This window comes from Geotrypetes seraphini, chromosome 7 (genome assembly GCF_902459505.1).
Source record: "Geotrypetes seraphini chromosome 7, aGeoSer1.1, whole genome shotgun sequence".
NCBI classification, from domain to species: Eukaryota; Metazoa; Chordata; class Amphibia; order Gymnophiona; family Dermophiidae; genus Geotrypetes; species Geotrypetes seraphini.
The window spans coordinates 44402691-44424791 of record NC_047090.1 but is presented as its reverse complement, the minus strand read 5'-3'; the positions used below and the strand labels follow the sequence as shown (position 1 = coordinate 44424791).

At 44.3% G+C, this 22101-nt stretch overlaps 1 protein-coding gene across 1 annotated transcript in view; it reads right to left on the bottom strand.

The window, feature by feature from the left end:
- Positions 1-22101, bottom strand: part of WNK1 (WNK lysine deficient protein kinase 1) — a 538182-nt gene that overhangs the window by 226228 nt on the left and 289853 nt on the right. Inside the window, 2 exon segments of the mRNA XM_033953429.1 lie at positions 8325-8487; positions 14395-14468. Coding sequence (XP_033809320.1) covers positions 8325-8487; positions 14395-14468 — 237 coding nt within the window.

Genomic DNA, 22101 nt, shown 5'->3' with positions numbered 1-22101 from the left:
CTCGGAGATAATGCAAGATTGAAAGACAGAACCTTGTATTGGTAGTGGTGATTTGCCACCTAAAATCTGAGGATCTTGCTCTCAGACGTCAGAATTAACATCAGGTGAGGAAGGTTAGTTGGCCCGGCGCTTCAGCTTCCGCTTTACGGCGTTAGGAAGCAGGTAGAACATGAAGGCAAAACGAGTCTATCACAGAGCCCGGGATGGGCTCTGCGATTGACTCATGTTGCTTTTGTGATTGACCTTTTGGGCACCCCTGCTCCAGATCATTTCTTTTCTTCAGAAAGTGGTTTCATAATTCCATGCCAACCAGGAAGTTCGTCTGCCTGCATTTCATTCCACTAGATCAGATGACAAGGATGGAATCTTGTGGAAACTAGATGTCCACAGTCTTGCTACACTACAGGGAGAGGACCAATGACTTCCATCTTTCTGACCATCTGTTTGCCCTCACTAGTCAGTCCAGGTGGCATCTAAGGCCTCTATTATCAGAAGGATTTGCATGACATTTTCATTGATTTACATCACCTGGGGCAAGCAACCTCTGGTATCTCTCAAAGCTCATTTGACCAGAGGTGTCGCCACCTAGTGGGTGGAGTCTTGAGTGATTAATTCGGCTAAAATTTATAAAGTGGCCACTTAGTAGTTTCTTCATACTTTTACCAGATTTTACAGAGTAGATGTGGTGGCTCAGTCTGATGCCACATTTGGGGCCTTGATATTACAAAACAGACTTTTATCCCAGGACAAGCATGCAGCACATTTTCATATGTGGGTAACGTCATCCATGGAACCCCAGCATGGACAGCTGCTAAAGTGTTTGTGCACTTTAAGAACTTTAGAAAGTTTGTGACTGACCGTACTGCGCATGTGCGAGTGCTTCCTGGGTGAATGGGAATTTTAGTGTAAGCCTCCTTGAGAGCATAACCAAACGTTGCTATCCAGCAGGGGATACAGCGATGCTAGAGACAGCATCCAAAACTTTTCTGTGACAAGAAATTTATTGAGAGCTCTGAGGTCCAATATTGGTCGAAGACCTCCCCATCTTCTTTGGAACAAGGAAATATCGGGAATAAAACCCCGTGTTCTGCTGGTCCAAAGGAACCTTCTTGATGGCATTGAGAATGAGCAGAGATTCAACTTCCTGGAGAAGAAAAGAGGACTGTAGAGGGTTGGAAGGAAACTCTCTTGGAGGATGATCTGGAGGAATGTTGAGAAAATGAAGAGAATAACCTTCTTGAATGATATTGAGAACACACAGGTTGGAGGTGATTAACTGCCAACAATGATGGTAATGTTGTAGACGACCTCCAATGGGGAGAGAAAGAGGCAGAGTTACATTGATTGAAATTATGCTCTCGAGTAATTGGTCAAAAAGGCTGATTTGATTTGGGAGTAGCAGAGATCTGATATTTTTGAGGACGCTGCTGTCGGTGTTTTTTCTGCTGTGGCCTGGAAGGAGGAAGAGGTTTCGTTATATAACGCCTCTGATAAAAAGAGGGCTTGAAAGGTCTAGACGTAGAAGGCTTAGGCTTAGGTTTAAGCAATGAATCCCAAGACTTTTCATGTGCTGAGAGTTTTTGAGTTGCGTTCTCAATAGTGTCCCCAAAAAGCTCATCTCCCAGACAGGGAATGTTGGCTAACCGATCTTGGAGATTAACATACATGTCTGCTATCCTGAGCCATGGTAGCCTTCTCATGGACACAGATACTGCAGAAACTCGAGAAGACAGCTCAAAGTATCGTATGCAGATTGTACCATATGATGTCCAAGTTGAGTGAGAGTGCTAAACATATGCTGAAACTCTGACTTCCGATGGGATGGAGTTAGGCATTTGTTTTACCCAATACTTAAGATAACAGGTAAAATAAAAATTATAGTTGATGACTCTGTTGGCTAGCATGGAATTTTGGTAGAGACGTTTACCAAATCTGTCCATCGTTTGACCTTCTCGCCTTGCAAGAACTGTGGCGTAGACTTTAGAAGGAGCAGATTTTTTGAGAGTGGATTCAACCACGAGAGATTGATGTGAAACCTGAGGTTTATCAAAACCAGGAATGGGTATCATTTTGTATTGAGAATCAAGCTTCCTAGGTGTAGCTGGAACAGAAAAAGGAGACTCCCAATTCTTACAGAGAGTTTCCTTCAGGATGCCATGTAAAGGAAGTTTAAGAAGTTCCTTAGGAGGATGTTTATAGTGCATAGTCTCTATAAATTCCTTTGAACTTGGAATCTGTTTCCAACTTAACAGTCATGCCTTTACTCATTTGCCTGATAAAGCGAGTAAATGAGACCAGCTCGGAAATGAATAAAATAAAAGAATAAAAGTCAAATACACGCGAGCGGGAAGGCAAAAGAAAACTGAGACCATTTCATACATGACTTCGTAGCTCTGTGAAGAACTGAAGAGCTGTGTGCCTACGTTGGGCAGGAAGGCACTCGCACATGCGCAGTGCGGTCAGTCACAAACTTTCTAAAGTTCTTAAAGTGCTCAAACACTTTAGCAGCTGTCCATGCTGGGATTTCATGGATTACCCACATATGAAAATATGCTGCTTGCTTGTCCTGGGATAAAAGTCTATTTGTAACACTGAGACCCCAAATGCAGCATTACACTGAGCCATCACAGCCACTCTGTAAAATCTGGTAAAAGTATGAAGAAATTACTAAGTGGCCACTCTATAAATTTCAGCTGGATTAATCACTCAAGACTCCACCCATGAGGTGGTGACACCTCTGGTTAAATGAGCTTTGAGAGATACCAGAGGTTGCCTGCCTCAGGTGATGTAAATTGATGAAAATGTCATGCAAATCCATCTGATAATAGAGGTGAATGGTGGAGTGTTTGATCCCTTTCCATTGCCTCTCCCGCCGCTTCTTTTTCTTCTCTCTTTGGAGTCCTTAGCGGCCCATATCCGTCAAAATCCTAATTTGAAGGGGGTGAAAATGGGGACCCATGAGTTCCGCATTAGCATGTTTGCTGATGATATGCTGTTGCATGATAGACATGCTAATAGGACTATGCCGGACCTTATGACTTATCAATCTGTATGGGTGTTTCTCTGGGCTTAAAATTAATTTTGCTAAAACTGAGGCTTTATTGCTGGGGGCTCCTGCCTCAGAGCCCTGATGTGGGACGTTAGGTATCGGTATTGCACCAGGGAACTTGAAATATCTGGGTATCATGCTACATCACGACCCAAAAATATTGTACGCAGATAATATCACCACCACTATTGGAAAAATAAAAACTCTTGTCATAAATGGCGCTCACTACCTCTATCACTGATGGGCAGAGTAGCTCTTGTAAAGATGGTACTGTTCCCGAAGTTACTGTATCCACTTCAAACCTTCCCAGTCTGGCTTTCTCGTAGTGACGAGTGTCTTTTCCAATCTATCATTCGGACATTCATCTGGAGAGGTAAAGCGGCCCGCATTAGTATTCTCAAACTGAACCAAAGCAAGGATAGGGGTGGCTTGGATTACCTGACATCCGCATTTATAACGTCACTGCCCTTTTGTGGTGGACTCATGAGCACCTGGTGTCTTCCCGGCGTTATTCTCCTCTGGGTATATTTGGGGCTTTCTGCTCACCCTGGGCCTTTTCTTATCTTCTCCATAGTCCTGGGGGAGGCGCCATGGGATTCCCTCTTTCTAAATTCTTGTTTCTCCAACCTCTGCGCAAAGCATGGCGGTTGTGGAGGCTACAGCAGGGTAGATCCCCGGTGACCTCTTCCTTCTTAAGAATCCTACTTTTGTTCCCGGTTGGGGGGGGGGGGTTTGGCGGGGCTGAGGGGATGGGAGGAGAGGGAACTGAATCTGGAGGCTGCACTACAATTGGGAGGGGGACACTTTCCTTTTCTGCAGGGCTGTGGAGTCGGAGTCGAGGAGTCGGAGTCGGAGGAAATTTTGGGTACCTGGAGTTGGAGTCAGAAGTACAAAAAACTGAGGAGTCTTGAGTCGGAACATTTATCTACCGACTCCATTTTTGAACTTGGCATACCAATCACGAGCGATTCTTTCAGCTATAGCACCCACTATATACACAGCACAAATGTTGCGAGCAGCTTCTGCGGCCTTAGAACCTTGATTAAAAGCAAAAAGAAGGTGGTGTCGAAAATGCTCATTTCTCTCAACTTGACATTCCATTTTAACGATCTGAAAATTAACCAGTGCTGTGGAGTCGGAGTCGGAGGAAATTTCGGGTACCTGGAGTCGGAGTCGAAGTCTGAAGTACAAAAAACTGAGGAGTCGGAGTCGGAACATTTATCTACCAACTCCACAGCCCTGCTTTTCTGTCACAGATGCAAGACTTATGGAATTTGCCATCCGCTCATTCTTATACTTATTTACAAATTCAGCATTACTACCGTTTCCTAGTCAGGGTGTATGAGGACAGCTGGACTTACGGGAGCCAGGACTTATCTTTCTGTCTACACCCATGTCCTCTAAGATTGTCACCTGGTATGTAGCGGGCAGTGACTCTTCCGGGGAGGGGTGTTTGACCTCATTTGCCCGGAAATGGACCAACGACTTGGGAATGGGGGTCTCCATACACGATCTCCAGCAGTTCTTTCACACGCTTTATTCTTATGTGAAAGCGATCTCTTTGCAGGAGACTCAATTCAAAATTCTCCATAGGGCATATCTTACTTGATCTAGGGGTCATGTTATGGGGCTCTGGCTGGATAGCAAATGTGTTAAATGTAAAACCCTGAGGGGCACCTTTCTTCATTCATTCTTTGATTGTCCTGTTCTGATTTTCTGGGCTCCTATACATCGCTGTCTGCCTGGATTGTTTCAATGTGTTTTAAGCTGGAATGGTACAGCTTTATTGCTGGGGGATGTATAAGACTTCATGCAACAAAGTTTGGATGAGGCTTCTATCAAGTTTTTGCTGCACGCCATTCTCTGGGGAAAAAACTTATTCTGCAGCATTGGGCGATCGAGGAGGTGCCTACCTATGCTATGTGGCTCGCACAGATGAAGATTCAAGCCCGCTATGAACTGGACACTTACTCTTCCAGATCCACAGTTTTGTGGAAGACTTATTGTGCTCTACAGGAGACTTTTTTGAGTGCTAAGGATGACTCCTCTGGTTGAGGGGCTGCTGTTGTGTTCAGGACAGTTGCTTTGATTCTTTGCATTTCACTATGTTTGTGTTCCACTCTGCATATTCTTTCTGCTTTCTTACACAGCTGACCCATCAGTCTTCTCATTGGGGGCCAACTACTGTGTACTGAGTAGCTGGGGGTTTGATCCTCGCTGTATTCCTTTTTGCCACAATATTGTGTCCGGGGGTATTGCGTTTTGCTTTTGTGTGCTTGGTGTGGGTATGTGGTATGACGGATGGGTGCTGGAATGAATGGCACAAATATGGGGACTGTCTGGGTGTCTGCCTATGTTGAATCATTTGGGGATTCTCTGGCATGTTTTCACAATAAAATAGATCGGAGAGACCAACCTTGTGCTTTCGCTTGTTACTTGCTCAGTTTGCATGCTGCACTGCTAGGGGCCGCAACATCCGAGAGGGTATGTTGTTGTTAGTTATGGCAATGTTCATGCTGTTTATTTTGCTGTTCCAGTACCGATTTCTTCACTTTATGTATCAGCACACTTTTGTATATTTGGTTCCCTCGTGTCTCAATAAACATGATATTACAGCCTCCAGAAGAGCGTTCCAGTTTTCCACCACTCTCTGGGTGAAGAAGAACTTCCTTATTTTTGTACGGAATCTATCCCCTTTCAACTTTAGAGAGTGCCCTCTCGTTCTCCCTACCTTGGAAAGGGTGAACAACCTGTCTTTATCTACTAAGTCTATTTCCTTCATTATCTTGAACATTTCAATCATGTCCCCTCTCAGTCTCCTCTTTTCAAGGGAGAAGAGGCCTAGTTTCTCTAATCTCTCACTGTACAGCAACTCCTGAGATATGGAGACTGAGCTTTCAGTTTCAGCTCCTTTATATAGCATCCACAATAAAATGGTGAACAAAGGCTAATTTAAACAGCCGATGGACAGAGGGGTCATCACCCACATCAGGACTCTTGGAGACCACCTGGCTATCGTATACAGTATTCAGGTCATCCAGGGTGGATGCAGTATCCATGGTATTAGTGCACCAGTAAAGGCTGTCTGGGTCCAAGTGGACAGGGGCATGCAAAGTTAGGTCCTGAAAAGCTGGTGCAGCACCCAACAGCTGCGCCGCATGGGTCAGGTCCGTAACATACGCTCTCCACATGAGCTGCACAAATTCTGGGGAAAAGCCACAGTTTGGGATCGAAATCAGCTCCCTGCAAGTCCAGGAGAATGACTGTGAATTGTCCCTGGACTCCTTATGCAACTTGGCGTCCCCGCTTGAAGCTGGCAGTAGGCGAGATTATCTGCCCATTTCCTGGACTCAAACAGTTTCCCCAGCCCTAGAGGACCTCGAGGAGGTGAGGCCTGAAGGTTTAGCTCCCCCCCCCCCCCCCCAATGTGTCATGGTACATGGACGCTCCTCTGCTGGTAAACTAGCACAATCCATGCGGTAAATTAACTCCTTAGAGGTGGAGGAGTTCAACCCTAACGATTTTGAATGAAATCTAAGGGTTGTGAGGCAGAAAAACGAAGTTTAAAAAAGATCACTAAAAATCCAAGATGGCCAACATCAGTAAATTCACACCTAAAATGCCTTGTGAAGACCCAAAACACAAAAAAAATAAATTTTGGGGTTTTGGGGGTGGGGAACCTGATCCCTAAACTAAACTAAACCTTAGGTTTGTATACCGCGCCATCTCCGCAAGCGCAGAGCTCGGCACGGTTTACAGAGTTAAGAGGAAAGGAACTACAATGAAAGAATATAGGAGAGGGACTAAGAAGATAGAGAGGGACAGGATATTAGAGAATGGGGAGGTGATTAGATTTTTGAAAAGAGCCAAGTTTTCAAGTGTTTGCGGAAGGATTGGAAGGAGCTTGAATTTCTGAGCGGGGATGAGCAGTTGTTCCAGAGTTCTGTGGTTCTAAAGGGGAGGGATGTTCCAAGTTTTCCTGTGCGGGATATACCTTTTATAGAGGGGAATGATAGTTTCAGTTTTTGGGAGGATCTGGAGGAGTGTGGGTTTGAGGAATTCCAAAAGAGTGGGATAACAGAAGGAAGGACGCCATGTAGGATCCCTACCCCTAGAAATTGCTGAAAATCCTGCTTTTAGACACCCCCCACCCCTCCTCCCATAGGAAGTAATGGGGCTGTACTTAGAATCTCCACCATGCCTGCCGGTCAGCTCTGTCTGTGTAGCTGAAGTGAAGGGAAAGGATTTTCTGCCTCAGAATTTCACCAACTCACACAATCTTCAGGAACTTTGGGCTGCCAGTTAGATAAACCCTGACCGAGATCATGCCCCCCACGGAACCTGCTCACTCGACCGGGCGGGGTGGTGGTGGAAGGGGGGATGCAACCTGTGCCCTGATACCCAGAGGGTTCTTACTCAAGGCGCAAACAGCCTGCACTTAAACCTCTGACAGGGTCAGCAAATAAGCTCGCTCCCAGAGGGACAGACCTCGAGCTCTGAAGGCAAAACACAACCCCACCCAAAACTTGTCCTGTGAAGCAGTAGTCCGATTCTGCGGAACTGCATCCTTTCCCAGGCAGAACACTCTTTCGAAGAAATCTCAAGGCACTGAAGCCATAGAAAAAGATGGACTTTAGCGAGGGTTAAAAAAAACCAAGAAAAGAAGCAGAGTAGAACAGAAAGACATCTGCATGGTTTGCTTTCAGAAATGAAAACTACAGGGGGCTCTCTACTCCTCAGCTAAGTGGGAAGAGAATGGAGAAAAGAATGCAAGTTCCAGTACACAGGTTGAGGTGAAAACACCTTTCGTATTGATTCCAGAAGGGACATAATAGAAGATAAGTTTATGACATTGTGAGAGACAGATCTGTGAAAACAGTTGACTATGGAAGAGTAGAAAGCAGATTTTAGATAGGCATACAAGGCCTCCATCTGTGTTCTGATAAAAGAAAATGTGTACAAGATTGTTTTCCAATGGTTTGCAACACTGGTATGATTAAAAGATATGTTTCCGACCACAGCCACAGATGTACACTGGAGGTGTGGTATTGACATGAGCACATTTTTTCACATTTGATGTTATACAATGAGTCCTAAGAATGCCACCTATGAAGTATGCCCAAAATCTGCTACTTGAATGATCAGAAACAGTGTGGAGTCAAACTCAGAGATATGCATTTTTTCACAAAGAAATCATGAAGGACAGCTAAAATCTTTACTGCATTAAAATTCAGAAACATACATGCACATGAATAAAAAAGTCATAGCAGCTCACATTAAGAATTCTAAGTTTTGGACGCGTAGTTTTCTCATGTCGAGAGCGACTTCGCACAGATTTTCTATAATGTCGTTTTGTAGTCCTTCCTTCATGCCTACCACTTGTAGTTGGGACACATTCATTGCCATCACTCAAGCCCGAAGCAACATCAGAATGGGCACTGAAATACACAACTTCAGTTTATAACTACTATGGAGCAGAAAACCATTTTTCACACAATAGAAATAAGGATTGGACTAAGACTACTGTATTTCCTCATAATCTAACTATAAGAAGCAGCTACTTCAATGACAAAATAAAGGGGGACACACATAGGGAAGAATACTACAAGGATAGCATCAAGCTTTGAAACCAGAATGTAGAAAGACTGTAGTAGTAGAGTGAAAGACAGGCTGAGGAGAGAGCTAACATAAACAGATAGGGGTTGGGCCTGGGATATTGATGGCAAAAAATAAAAAGGGTGTTTGAGAAAGTGTATATGTTAATAAAAAAATTAATTAAAAGAAAAAAAGATCAGAAAGAGTGAGACTATATTAAGAGCGAGTAAGAGAATCTATAACCAAAGTTAAGTTTTATGCAACAAGACTTTTTACATGGGATTTTGGACAACAGGCCTATTTTGAAACATTTTCTACATTACACATTAAAAAAAAAATCTTTATAAAACTTTCAGTGGCCTAAATTCCCAAACTTTGAACTGTTAGTGTATACAAATTCAATACTGGTACATACCCAAAAATTGCTTAGACTATAATATAATGGAGGATGTATTTGAAAATAGAATAGTGAAAAATAAGCCAACATCTACCTTGTGTGTGCCTAAAAATTTAAGATTACAGGAATTAAACACCTCGGGTATCATTTTATTTTATAAGCTGTAACAAAAGGCTCAGATTCTTTGACATGTATAACCTAGCTTTGTCTCAATACAGAAAATGCAAACAAAGCTGAGTATAGAGGCCAAATGAGCACAAAGAATTCGGCAGTAAATCTTTACCCAAAGACCACTGCTGGAGGTCACTGGTGCCATTTTGAACCTGTTGCAGTCTGTGGTGAGAGCAGAGGGGAACAGCTCCTGCCCTGAGCTTATTAGACTACCATGGGTGGGCATGGAGGATTGGGAGGGAGTGAGATCAGCATGAGAGACAAGGCCATTTGTTATGTTTCCTTTGGGCCAGCCCAACCTTACATACTTAGGCAGGGTCTCTCATGCTATCAGCTACTGGATGCACTGTGATAGCAATGCAAGACTATCACTTAGAGTCAATGGTACTATTTCAAACCTCTGGCAGTCCTGGACCAGAAGCTGAGGGGGACTATGCCTGCCCTGGTCCACTAGATTACCAGGGAGACTGCCAGATAAGTCCCAGGGAGGGAGAGGGGGCTGGATTGGGCTCTGTGTTTTGGGAGGGGTTTGAGGCTAGGGAGGGGGGAAGTGTGTTGCTATGCCTTCAGGTCACTGGTGTACTGGTCATGCTACTAGACTGCTGTCAACATGGATGCGCTAATCTTCTGAGGTGGCATTAAGTGTAAGTACGCTAACTGGTACTTGTGGCAGCTAGTGTGTGGCATTGACCTATTTTCTATGAGGGGTGTTCAACAATTTATCTACTTTAGTAGGAGAAAAAAAAAAATTTATATAGTCCCCTGATAGCTCCATACACTTCATCCACTTTACTTGCAATGACTTTAACCCCTTCAAACCAGGACGTTACAGCTTTCTTGATGTCTTCTTCACTTGGAAAACCGTTGTCCATGGAGGGATTTCTTCAAAACTTGGAACAAAAAATAATCCGAGGGAGTCAGGTCAGAACTGTAGGGTGGATGGTTCAGCTGCTGAAACCCACATTCATGAATGGCAGCATGTGATTGCCGTGACATGTGCGCTGGCACATTGTTGTGAAGAAGCATGCCTGCTGTGAGTTTTCCTCGTCTTTTCTCCTTGATTGACTCCCACAAAGCAATTATTGTGTTGGCATCTCTCTCCCCGGTTATGGTTGTCTTGTGTGGCATGAACTCCAGAAGCAAAAGTCCTTCATCATCCCAGAAGACAGTTGCCATGACTTTACTTGCATATTTTTTTTTGTCTTGAACTTTTTTGGGGTGGGGGATAACTTGTGCTTCCACTACATTGACTCTATTCTGGACTCAGGATCTCTGTGATAGACCCAAGTCTCATCTCCAGTCACTAAACAAAAATATTCACTTGGTCTTCACGGCGCATCTCCAAGTTCTCCTGAGAGCACTGGACTCTGTGGCTCTCTGACATGGTGCAAGCATTTTTTTGAATTATTTTCCAAACTGTACCTGTTGAGATGCCCATTTCTTCAGCTATTCGAGAAACATTAATTCGTCTGTCTGACAAAATTGTTTCCATAGGCCGTCCAGTGTGAGAGGTCATCTTCAATGGACTCTCTACCCCACAAACTGCTTGTTCCAAAATTTTAGTTTGTAGGATGATGGGGCAGACTCAATATAAATTGCAGTCATGCGTTCATGGATCTCTTTTGGCTTTTTCCCTTCTTCTGTGTTTCAAGTTTCAAGTTTTATTAGGATTTTATATACCGCCTATCAAGGTTATCTAAGCGGGTTTTTTTACAATCAGGTACTCAAGCATTTTCCCTGTCTGTCCTGGTGGGCTCACAATATATCTAACGTACCTGGGGCTATGGAGGACTGAGTGACGGTGCTCCAAATCTAGCAGTTTCTTACTTGATTTGAATGAGGACTCTGACATCCTGCCTCTTGGAATATTAGTCTCGCATTGACTGCAACTGTGCATGAGTAACCTTGAGATATAAACTCACGAATAAAGGAGATATTAAATATACTACTTGTGTTAGACGATAATCAATAAAAATACTTTTAAGGGAGTTTGAGAGTTTTCATACAAGCGCAGGACATCACATTTTATTGTCTGCCTTTTTCATATCAAAAGATAAGTGATTTATTTAACTCTATTTCACTGATTATAAAAATTTGTATATGGAAGGTTAAGGGACTTAGTGTTATGATGGTCCCTATTTACAACTGGCGCTTGTACTTTTATTAGTACTTTTTGCACATATCGGTTGGTGACTGAGCACTTTAACAATATTTATTAGCCTTTATTTGCATTTCAACGGCACTTTTTGCACTTTATTTATTGGTTTTATCCATCTTGTGGAGTATTTTTATTAGCCCTGAGATGTGTCACAACATGCACAGACTTGTTTGAACACACGTGCCATTTTCTTTCATACTCAGGTAGATAAAATATTGAACACCCCACATAGCTGTCACAGCTGGTCATACCTTTACTCGTCATGTCCATAACCCACCCTTATCTGTTTTATAAGCAGCCTATTTTTATGTTTAAATATATTTATTGATTTTCAAATCATATAATCAAGAATACCTTGTACAGAAAGCAAATTAGCAATTCTAGATAAAGCAAGAAACATTCCAATAACATTAAATCATATATTAACTAAAATGCTCAAGTCCTCTAAATTGGATCCAAGATTTCTTATAAAATAAAGCCAAAATTAAAGAATTGAACTTAATGTACACTCTTTCATAAAGTTAGCTGGAAGGCTGATTGCTGGGATTAACCTATAGTCATAGAGCTTATGATTTTTCTACCTCCAATCGGGAGAGCGCTAAAAAAGAAGTCAACTGATTAGGCTCAAAGAAAACATATTTAACTGATCGGTGATGGACTATACATTTACAAGGGTGTCGCAAATAAAAAGTAGCACCCAAAGATATAACACCTGGCTTCAACAAAAGAAATTCACGACGCCGCCTTTGCGTCTCTCGTGATAAATCAGGAAATACCTGGACTTTACAACCCATAAATTCTTTCTGTCTATTTTTAAAGAACAGTTTTAACAACCATACTTTATCAATAGAGAGAGCTACTGTTATAATCAAAGTACTCGGTTCTACAACCTCTTTATCTGATTTTTCCAATAACTCTGATACATCCAATAGTCCTTGATCCAACGGCTTTTTTGGTAATTTAGTCTTATTAGGTAAATAATAGACTCGTGATAAAGGAGGTAATGAATCTTCTGAGGCCCCCAAAACTTCAAGAAAATATCTTTTAAACATTTCTCTAGGAGGTGTCAGTGGAAGCTTAGGAAAATTAATGATTCTTAAGTTATTGTATCTAGAGTTATTTTCTAAGTTCTCCATTTTTCTTCTAAGATTGATATTATCTTTCATTAAAGATTCCTGTAATTGTTTGGATGATTTAATGTCCTGTTCAAGCTTTTGAACCGAGAAATTAGAGGCAGTCATATCCTTTTTCAAATCTTTAAGTTCAGTAGAATGTTGTGATAATTTCCCCTCAATTAACTGAAGTTTGGGACTTATGGTCTTCACTAGTCCGGCCATAAGATCCCATAGTGAGTCCAGAGTTACTTCTGAGGGTTTTTTCCAAAGAAAATACAGGTAAAGAAATGTCATAGTGCTCACCGTCCAGTTGAATAACTTTACGCTGTCCCTGAAGGTTAACTCGCCTCTCAGATGATTCCCCCTCAGCTTCTTCAAAGGAGCTCATATCCATACGAGCTCCTGTCAGCAGGCTCTGTGATGGACTACTTGCCTCAGGGGAAGACAAGACCCCGACCTCCGGGGTTACCTTACCCCTTGGAGAGCTGCTTAGCTGAGGTTGCGGGGGCGGCGCCCTAACGTCGGGGCTCAACGATGTCTCCAATCCCGGAGGAATCTCCACGTCCTCACTGACGCCGCTACTCCTCTGCGGGCCTCCCTCCGACGCCGAAAAAATACCCTGCATCCGCCTGATGAGTTCCCCGATGTCTCCAGCCGCGGGGGTGGCCGTGGGCCGCGAGGCACCAGCGGTGCTACGGCCCCTCCGTTTAGGCATCGGGTAAGTAATTGAACCGCTTACAAATTGTTTGAAAATTGTTGAAGGAAAATCCTCAGAGCGGCATCTCAGCACGTCCAGCCCGACGCCATCTTGGATCCCGCCCCAGCATAAGCAGCCTATTTTTAAAAGGCATATAGGCATCTATGTTGCCTTAAAAAGCAAAGACATTTGGGGATTTTTTTTTTGTTGTTGTTGTTTTTTTTTTTTTACAGGTACCTTTTTATAAATGTAGAGAGACGTCCATGAACTGGTATATGTCCTATGAGGAAGACTCTGGGGGTCTATTCCAAATTTCTTCTCTGAAGTACTATAATGTAATGAAGAATAGGCCTAAACATTTATCATTGTACAGCAGGTGTATTCTACAGAATTTTGAGGGAACTACATAAGGTTCCACAAATTGGAGCTGAAATTGTTTCCAGTACAGGGGTGTCAGGAAAGAGCTCAGGAACTCTCAGAAAGAGAAGCAAGGATGCTGTTTTTTGGACCCTGAGAGAAACTGTCTAGCAAGGGGAGGAGAGCTGAAGAACTATTACCCAAAGTAGGGTGTGGAGAGAAGTTTAGTTTTTTTTTAAGTATCCCTGAAGAGACAAGTAGGACCTATTCAGTGCATCCCATTTTAATTCTGTGAAGTCCAGTCAGTAAGGCAACCAGCTCCCTTTATTGAAAAGTAGATGCTTGTTCTAGAAACAGAAATTTGGTATATAAGCTTATTTGAAGACCAAATGATTTCACTATTATAGAATTTTATGAACCTTATATGCACAAACTATACACATACATGTAAGTGCAGATATCAAGGAGTGCTTAGTTGGCATATCTAACCTAAAGAAAAAAAAAACAAACTGTAAAAGACATGCATATTAGAGAATGACACGGGGACAAATTTTTCCCTGTCCCTGCAGGAACTCATTTTCCTGTCCCGGCAAGTTCTTTTCCTGTCCCTGACCTATTCCTGCAAGCTCTGTCCTCATCTGCACAAGCCTCAAACACTTCAAAATCATAAGAGTCCGAGGCTTGTGCAGTTAAGGCAGAGATTACAGGAATGGGGCAGGGACAAAACTCGTGGGGATGGGACAGGGAAAAATTTGTCCCCGTGTCATTCTCTAATGCATATTTATTCCTCTGAACACAAGAGACATTCTATTTTTAAAAAATCCAAGTTCAGCATGTAAAGCAATAACAATTTACCTGTCCACAGATGAGATCACCTGGGTTGTTTGTATTGTTGCTTGTGGCTCTAATGGTACTGTCTGCTGAATACTCTGCAAAAATGAGACACTCTTGAGCATTTCAATGAGCATGGATGCGCGCATTCAGTCTTCCAAGCTGACAAGACTTACAAACAAATTAAGAATAGTCTCCAAAAGCAAGTCTCCTGAATAGAACAGCTATCGATACAGCCATCACACCAGCTGATACTGTGAACTATTACGGTAGCTTGCCAAGCAAAAGCATCTTAGCAGAATGTGCAATAATGCAGGGAAGCATATGCTGCAACTATCTTTCAATAATGGCACGAACATAATTATTATGATTATTGAGAGCTTCCATACCACTACTAATGACTGGGGAGTCAATTCAAAGCAGTTTACATGAACCTCTGCAAAGGCGCTACACTACATGAGCTTCTGTAAAGGTGTTATGATACATTAGCTTCTGTGGAGATGTTACAATGCATGGGCTCTATATTGAAATACACAGAGCTCTGTGGTGATGTTATGGGGTTATTAATATGGGCATGGTTATTCCAATAATCCATCATCCTACTTATATGCATATGTTTTTACCAAATCAGTTGTCCTATATAAAAGAAGCCATTAGATCTTCTAGTTTCTCTAGTAGTAACCAAATTTGTGAAGTTGGATAAGGGATATCTACTAGCTGAGAGTGAAATGCTACTAAGGGTGGCCTCTGTGAGGCAGAATCACTTCCCAACAGAACAGCCAGTGGCAACAAGGTCACCACAATAATAGGTTATTCTGCTGGAAGAGCAAGACACCAGTAAGATAAAGCCTTAATATAGATTGTCAACTTAGTGTCAAGTACTGAGAACATCTACCACAAATTGGAAGCCAAAAGTATTACAATGTGCAATGAATAGACAGACATGTCATCACAAAAAAACAGAAAATTTAAGGTTCGGTCAAAGATCAATTTTCTGAAGGTAATAATCAATTTTGAAATGAACAACAAGATTTCCCAAACAGGTCTTGAGGATCTCACATTGTCAGCTTTTCACAATATCCATAATGTTTATGTCTTATTTAAAGCTTTATATACCATGTGAAGGAGTCAGGGACTCTCCCTCACGAGTGATGTTGTTATATCGGTGGGCAGTAGAGGGTGCTGGAAAATTAGTGGATAAACTACAGGGTCCAGGATGCATTGAGTTCTGTAGTTCAGAGCTCAACCCTCATCCAACAGGCCTGAACTGCATGAACAGGCTACCCTGCTGAGTCATGGGGTAGAACCCAGGCAGGAAGAGCTTCATATGCCCAGTCTGGAGTTCATTCTGAGAGGTCCCTAGGAGAGGGTACCTGTGGGAAGGTAAGAGCCTCCACATCTTTCCTGAGCAGAGAAGGCTCAGAAGTTGTGGGTTAAGGAAAACCCTGGGGGAAGCTGAGAAGATTGGAAAGAATTGCTTAGAAAAGCTTGTATGGTAAGTGGTATTGTACTTGGCTGGATGAGAAGCTTGCTAAAGGTGCTGGCTAAGGTAAGCCAATTATTATTTGGTTGAGGCTATGTGCTGAACAGCCTAACAATACTTTGAAAGGAACAGCTAATATCTGGTGTGGCTGAGGTAAAGCCATGCAGGTTTTGAAATTGCTAAGAGCTGATTAACTGATTAAGCACTGAATGGGAATTGATACTAGCTATAGAACAAATTGTTACACTGGACTAAGAGACTGAACTTAAAGTATAGAGTTTTGGTTTCTCTGAGCTTGTGAAGGAACAAACAAGTCCTGTACACCAATAAACGTGTTCATTATACTTTCAAGAGTGTCTAGAAGTGTATGTGTGTATGAATACAGAGAGGGTTGTTAGAAAACCTGGACTGGAGCACTGCAGGTCCTGGCAATGTGATGGGAAAATGACCGCTCGCCTTGTCACATACCGCTAAGCATGCACTGGAGATCATACATTTTCACTGTACATAACTCGTATTCTCAAAACTTGACTGTTTATAAGGTCCATAGGTTTGGAAAGCCCTGGTCCAACATTTCTTCAGAATTTTCAACTTAGGATGCCACAACTAAATCATCTACATTTCATTTCTACAAGAATTTTACATTCTCATGAGTCACAAACATAAGCCAAAACATCCAAATCTAAACTGCATTGGGAGCCTAAAGGTTTTGACTTTTTCTCTTTCTGATTTTTAATCATCTGGCACATAGGTGGGGCTAAGGACAAATTTATTGTTACCAGCTAATTTTTAGTGTCAGACCAGTCCAAATGCACAAGGTGGAGACAAAGATAGATTGTCGACATCACCTCATATAAAAATCCAGTTTCCATCCTTCTAATTTTCCTGTCCTAAAGGATAACCCCCCCCCCCCCCCTTTCTCTAGAAACTGACCTTGCCCAAGAGAATGGCAGCACTACAAAATAAGAGCTGTATAATGAAAATTAGTTCCTGGTATAAATCTTTTTGTCTGAAGATTTACGCAGATAAGACTCAGGTTTTCTGGCTCAGTTTAAATACTGATAATTTCTAGCTTATGCTTTTTTGCTATGATGGAACTCCATTTCCTATTTAAAGATCCTCCAGGGTACTAGAAGTTAAGTTAGATGCCATTCTAACAATGAACTCTTAGATTAAACATCTCACTCAAACATTTATTAAAATGAAAGAGTTGTGGTTAGTATGTAACTATTCAATTCCCAGTCACGAGACTGGTGCAATTACTGATCATCTCTCAACTGGATTACTGTAATTAGCTATATGTAGGTATCACTCAAACACAGCTTAATAGATTACAGTTGATCCAGAATATAGCTGCTAGAATGAAGTCAAAATTTGATCACGTGTCTCTTCAGCTTGTCGATCTTCATTGGCTCCCTGTTAGAGCATGAATAACTCAAGTTACAGCAAGTTGTGGTGAACGAAGGTTTTGATAGGATGTATGTTTGGATATCTGTTAATCATCTCTATACAGCCTAGCATCCTTCTGGCAACAGCCATCGCCTTGTCACACTGTTTCTTCGCCTTTAGATCTTCGGACACTATCACCCCAAGATCTCTTTCCCCATCTATGCATATCAGCCTCTCACCTCCCAGGACATAAGGCTCCTTCCGATTTGTAATCCCCAAATACATTACTCTGCGTTTCTTTGCAATGAATTTTAGTTGCCAGATATTCGACCATTCTTCTAACTTTTGCAGATCCTTTTTCATTTTTTCCACGCCCTCCTTGGCATCATCCACAAAAAGGCAAACTTTTCCATAGTCTCTTTGATCCATTGCGCAATGGTGACTTGGAAGCACTATCCCCCTTTATGAGGACCTGCTAAGAGGACAAAAAGATGATTCGACTATCGGAAGTTCTGGGTCCGCTGAACATAAGAGCAAAGGACCCAAAAGACATCCACCTTGCGCAACCGCCTCTGCTCCGAAGAGCCCTCCTGAAAACCCAAGACCAGGAGGACCACGGACTGATTGACATGAAAAGGCAAAACCACCTTCAGCAGAACGGAAGAACAGGCTGCAGCACAACACACACCCTAGAAAACTCCAAGAAGGGAGGCCTACAAGAGAGCCTGCAGCTCAGAAATGCATCTTGCAGAAGTAATAGCCACCAAACCGACTGTTTCAAGAGTAAGGTCCTTTAACGAGCAGGAACCCAGGGGCTCAAAAGGAGGCGCACAAGCACAGACAGGACCAGACTGAGCTCCCAAACCAGAACAGAAGGTCGTGCCGGAGGCTGAAGCAATTTGGCCGTCCTCAAAAAGCAAGCCATGTCTGGAAAAAACTGTTAAGCGCCTACTCTGCAGCAACCCGTGAAAAGCAGACAAGGCCGAAGCTGAACCCGAAGAGAAAACCAGGCCAGGCCCCCTGTTCAGGCCATCCTGCAAGAACTCCAAGATGTGAGGCAAAGAGGCGCAAAAGGAAACCACTACACGCGCAGTACACCACTCCTCAAAAATACGCCAAACATGCACATAATCCCGAGAAGTGGAAAGTCTCCGGGACCCCAAGAGAGTGGAGCTCACTTTATCTGAATAACCTGTCTCATCTAGGTGTTCCTGCTCAAGAGCCAAACTGTAAGACAAAAGTGACCCGGACAGAACATTGGAATGGGACCCTGAGTCAGAAGGTTGGGTGAGAGGGGCAGTGGAAGAGGATCTGTTACAAGAAGACGAACAAGATCCACATATCATGGGCACCTAGGCCAGTCCGGGGCCACCAGGATTGCATGGTCAGGGTGCCGAGCAATTCAAAGAACTCTGCCCACCATCGTCCACAGAGGTTACATATTATGGAGACCAACCATCAACCAAGGCTATACCAATGCATCCAGCCCCTCTGCCTGCGCCGACTGAAGAACCGGGGCACTTTGACTTTGACACTTGTGGCCATCAGGTCCATGACCAGCCAACCCCAAATCCATACAACAAACTTGAAGGCTGTGGAAGGCTGAGGAAGTTCACCTGGACATTCTCCACTCCTGCTAGGTGGGAAGCTGAGATGTCCAGAAGATAAGGCTCTGCCCAGACCATGAGCAGAGCTGCTTCCTGCGCCACCAGACAGCTCCTGGTTCTCCCAACGATTGACGTAGGCCACTGCCGTGGCACTGTCCGAGAGAACCCAAACAGACTTGCCCGTCAACAACATCTGGAATGCTAGCAATGCCAGCCGAATGGCTCGGTTCTCGTTCTCCAGAACATTGATTGACCAAGACGCCTCCTCTGGAGACCAGCTGCCCTGAGCAGAGCAACCGAGACACTGAGATCCCCAGCAGAGGAGACTGGAATCCATGAGAAGCACTGTCCACTGGGGCTGATCCAGACTCACTCTCTGCACCAGATGGGAAGACTGTAGCGACCAATGGAGAATTCTATGAACTAACCCCCGAAGAGGAACAGGAAAGTCCAAAGCGTGCACCAAGGGTGACCACCGCTAAAGCGGACACATGTGAGACTGAGCCGAACGCACCACATCCAAAGAAGCCACCATTGACCTCAAGACCTGGAGAAAATCCTGCGCCCAAGGGCACCGGGAAGCCTCAAAAGGCAAATCTGCATCTGCAACTTGTTCACTCAGGCCTCTGGGAGGAATACCTTCCCTAAGGAGGCAACGAAGAAAACCCCAAGGTACTCAAGGCCCCGAGACAGAGACAACTGGCTCTTGGAAAGGTTGACTACACATCCCAGCAACTGCAGGAACTCCACCACCCAAGCCGTAACCCAGGAGCTTTCCTGAAAGGACCTTGCTCAGATCAACAGTCATCCAGATAGGGGTGAACCAGAATGCCCTCCTTGTGCAAGGCCGCCGCCACGACCACCATAATCTTGGTGAATGTCCATGAGTCATGGCCAGACCTAAAAGAAGTGCACAAAACTAATAGTGCCGCCCCAAGAACGCAAAGCAAAAGAACCGCTGATGGGAGGTGCGAACTGGAACATGCAAGTAGGCCTCCGTCAGATCGAGAGGTTGGGAATTCCCCCGGCAGAATTGCCAGAATGACAGATCTCAGGGTCTCCATGTGAAAGGACCCAACTCGTAGATCCCTTTTGACCCCCTTCAGATCCAAGATGGGCTAAAGTCATCTCCTTTTTGAACACCACAAAGTAAATGGAATACCAGCCAGTGCAACGCTCCTGAGGGGGCACTGGAACTTTGAGATCTAGAAATCTTTGAAGTGTCTGGTGAAAAACTAGCTTCTTCCATGCCAAGGAGAAGCAAGAAAATAATCTGGCAATGAGCGGACAAACTCCAGAGCATAACCATCCAGAATCACATCCAGGAACCACTGATCCGTCGTGATCGCTGCCCACATCCGGTATAAGTCTCGCAACCTAGCGCCCACTGGAACCAGGGGAGGCACTGGCAAGGAGTCTTTCGGCAGGACGTGCAGCGGGAGAACCAGCGGAGGGATCATGTCACCCCCGATGGACCCCACGGAAGGACTGAATGCGTTGAAAGAAATGGCCCCTCGACCATGTCAGTATCTGTGGAAATCATGCAAACGCCCCTGAGCAACGCCACCTCGCAGGCAGGCGGGCACAGTTCTCAGGAAGATGAGGCATCTTAGAGTCCGTTAAGGTCTGAACCAACTTGTCCAGATCCTCACTAAACAAGACCCCCGAAAGGGAAATTTTGTCAGCTTAGCCTTTGAAGCCGCATTCGTCAACCAAACCCGGAGCCACAGGGTATGACGAGCAGTCACCCTGAGGGCCACAAACTTGGCCGACGCTCGCAACAGATCATACATGGCAGAGAGATAAGAAGCAGCCATCTCAATCTTGGCTACTTCCTGCTCCACCAAGGACCTGTAATCAGACTCATGATCAAGGATATGCTTGGCCCGCCGAAAACAAGCCTGAGCAACCAGACCGCCACAAGGGCAGCGACATCAAAATTCTGTTAAGGAGTGACTACGACTTACACTCCTCATAGTCCTTCAAAGCAGATCCATCCTCAACAGGCACTTGTATGCCATGTCCACCACCGGTGACTTCAAGGTATCCAGGATGGAATACAGGCGGGCCATAGAATGCACAAAACGAAAGGGTACCGGGTACCTCAGGCCCTTTCCACTGTGCAAGCACAATATCCTGAATATCCTGATGCATAGGAAAAGATAGGTATGCTCCACCACATGCGGGGGCTCCTTCTCGTCTTCCTTGAAACGCAACACAGAGGAGACCTGAAGAACAAGCTGCTGGAGCTCTTCCCGCTGAAAGATGTGCAGCACCAACATATCCTCGCCAGCTGGCGGAACCGAAAAAACCTCCAGCAGTAGCATCTGTCCCCCCAAGAGGATCCTGGAGGTCTCTCAAAAGGACCAGGTTCTCATCAAGAGAAAACTGCTCCTCATAGAAAAAATTCATTATCCCAAGAGACCCTCAGCCGCTTGGATGAGAGAGGGGGAGACAGGGACAAAACTGGTGGTAAAGGGGGAGGTCGAACCGGAGTGGACGCAGAGGGGATGCCCCTCCCCCCCCCGGCCACTTAAAGATAAACCTTACACAAGGCTAAAACAAAATCAGGGGGGAAAACCCTCTAGCGGCCAAAGCAGAGGTCACAGAAGAAACCTTCCACTGTTTTGCCAATACTGGGGGGATGGGGAGGTCACCTGAGGCTGCAGACAAAATGGAGGCGCTTCCAACCAAAATCGGAGCAAAGCCCACCAAAAAAACACACCCAAGGCCTGCAGCAGCTGAGAGGCCCAAACCACCCCAGCCGCTAAAGCAGGCAAGCTGGCAAAGGCTAATAGGAAGTCCCTAGCAGCTTCGGTGTTAAGGGAATCCTTATTTCCCTGACCGTCAGCTATCAGCATGTGAGGCACTCGCAAACTGGATCCCTGGTTGCCGGCATCTGAAGCTGACGAGGATTCCCCTTCGCGGCGACCAGCACACCGCAAGCACTGACCGCCCAAATCGACCTCGCATCTGGAGCACAAAGAGCACTTTTTCCCTTTAAAAGTGCTCATTGCTCAATATGCTATCTAGCTAAGGGAAAAAGTGCCAGTTGAAAATAAAACAGCAATACAATACACTGAAGGCTTCAGACTGGCACTGCCTCAGAATTTTTTTTTTTCTGTCAGAACAGACTGCACTGGCTCTCTAAGCCATATGCCTTGCCGGTATTGGTGGCAAAGTTAATAGCTGAAGCACCTCTGGAAAAAAATATGGGGAAATGGAGGAAGGAAGGGGATGGACTCAACTCGT